Consider the following 1788-nt stretch of genomic DNA (forward strand, 5'->3'; position numbering starts at 1 on the left):
AAATCTGTTCAGAAACATATTTTAGTGTACTGTTTGTCTGGAATATGAGATTGTGTGTGACCAGGTGAAGTGTGTTTCCTGCTATGGACGAGTTGAAACTGCACAGCCAATGAGAGCAGCTCAACTCACAGTATGCTGTCCGCTGGCACCAAAACAAACACGGTGACGGCTATAATGCAGTACTCCACAAACCAGTGGGTGATGTCAGGATAGGTTCACACTTGGTCTCACTGACCTGACATGCTATAAAACAACTGTAAGTTATATAAAAATGTGTCTGGTGAACAACAGACTGCTAGAGGATGCTCCATTTCTAACATACTTCCAGTTAACGCTAAGAGGAGCTGTAGACCAACTGGATCCCGTGGACACTGGGGTGGGACAGCAGCAGCTTTAACTGATCAGACTTACAGAGGCTCTGGGTTGCGTTTGAGTCCTAGTTTACTCCAAGCTTCCTCAGGGGTCAGATTTGGGCTCTCCTCCACATCCAGCTCGTGACTGCAGACAAACAGAAAATACTGCTTTAAGATTTAAACCTCTTTCTTTTCTCCCCGGCTCCTCTTGCTGCATGTCGAAGTGTGTTTGAGCAAGACACTTAACCCCAAATTGCATCAGTGTATGAGTGTGTATGATTAATTTCCGTTCTGGTAAAAAATCAGCTACATGAGGATGCCATATCTATTAGTTGACTATTAGAAGATTGTCACACCCTTCATTTTCTGCGAAATTCGATGCAGCTAGTCTCATAAATACCAGGACTACCAGTGTGTTTTTTTTTTTAAACATAGTTTGAACATTTTCCAAGAGGACATGTTTGTTACCTACATCTAAATCTAAATCTACTAAATCTAAAGCTAAATAACAATATGGTAACATCGAAATCATCAAGCAGCCAGGACTGCCTGATGAACCTGGTTGACTGGTTAAAATGTTCAAGCTCTGAAAATGTTTCCAAAACTTTTTCAGATATTGTGAGAAACTGTTTTTTACCAAACACAGAGCAGACTTTGTAGAATGTACAGATGACGCAGTATCAGGAGCAATTTGGGGTTCAGTATCTTGCTCAAGGATACTTCGACATGCAGTGGGAGGAACTGGGGATCGAACCAGCAACCTTCCAAGACTCAGTACAGACTTACCTGCGTTTGACTTTAGCATGTCCTCCTTCTGGGGGTTTGTCGTCATCATCATCCTCATCATCTCTATTTGACATCTTATTCCTTGAGCCATACTGTCTGTCAAGGCCACCAGCAGCCTGCTGGGAATCTGAGTCAAAACATACAAGATATGTACCATCAAATACACCTTAAAATCAGGAGCGTTATTCTGAAACTATCACCACAACCCTAATATGTGCTTATTTTGTTAATTAATTTGATAAAATTTTAACCATACATTTTTTAATGCAAGTCAAACCAGAATTCTGTGAATGTTTATTTGTAGGCATATATGAAAGCTGATTCTTACATGCCTCACATTACATTTTCTGGGATGCAAACTCTGCAACCTCTGTTTTTTTATTTTAAAATCCGGACCTGAATGGAAACAGTTTTCTCGGCTCTGATTGGCTGTTTTCGTTCAGGCCTGGTGGATTCTTGCAAATACCATTAGGAGCACTACAAGGAGCCAGAGGAACCTGATTATTTCGCAGATTATCTGTCTCCTGTATTACTGTCAGGATATAGTGAAAGTTTCAGCAAATATGACTGCAAGTTATCTACTTGGCTTGGGAACCGGAGGATCGCCGGTTCAAGTCCTACGGACCACAATATGGAATGTGGACTGGTA

General features: G+C 41.2%; 2 protein-coding genes across 2 annotated transcripts in view; one reads left to right on the forward strand and one right to left on the reverse strand.

Moving 5' to 3' along the window:
* The window catches only part of xkr4 (XK related 4), a 24192-nt gene that overhangs the window by 14103 nt on the left and 8301 nt on the right, over nucleotides 1–1788 (forward strand). The gene's annotated exons all lie outside the window — the stretch shown is intronic.
* LOC118334570 (trimethylguanosine synthase-like) overlaps nucleotides 10–1788 on the reverse strand; it is a gene marked incomplete at its 5' end in the record, with an annotated part of 3853 nt that continues 2074 nt past the window's right edge. Inside the window, 2 exon segments of the mRNA XM_035670509.1 lie at nucleotides 10–498; nucleotides 1140–1266. Coding sequence (XP_035526402.1) covers nucleotides 408–498; nucleotides 1140–1266 — 218 coding nt within the window.

The sequence above is a fragment of the Morone saxatilis genome, unplaced genomic scaffold, assembly GCF_004916995.1.
Source record: "Morone saxatilis isolate NCDOM2014 unplaced genomic scaffold, NCSU_SB_2.0 Contig23, whole genome shotgun sequence".
NCBI lineage: Eukaryota > Metazoa > Chordata > Actinopteri > Moronidae > Morone > Morone saxatilis.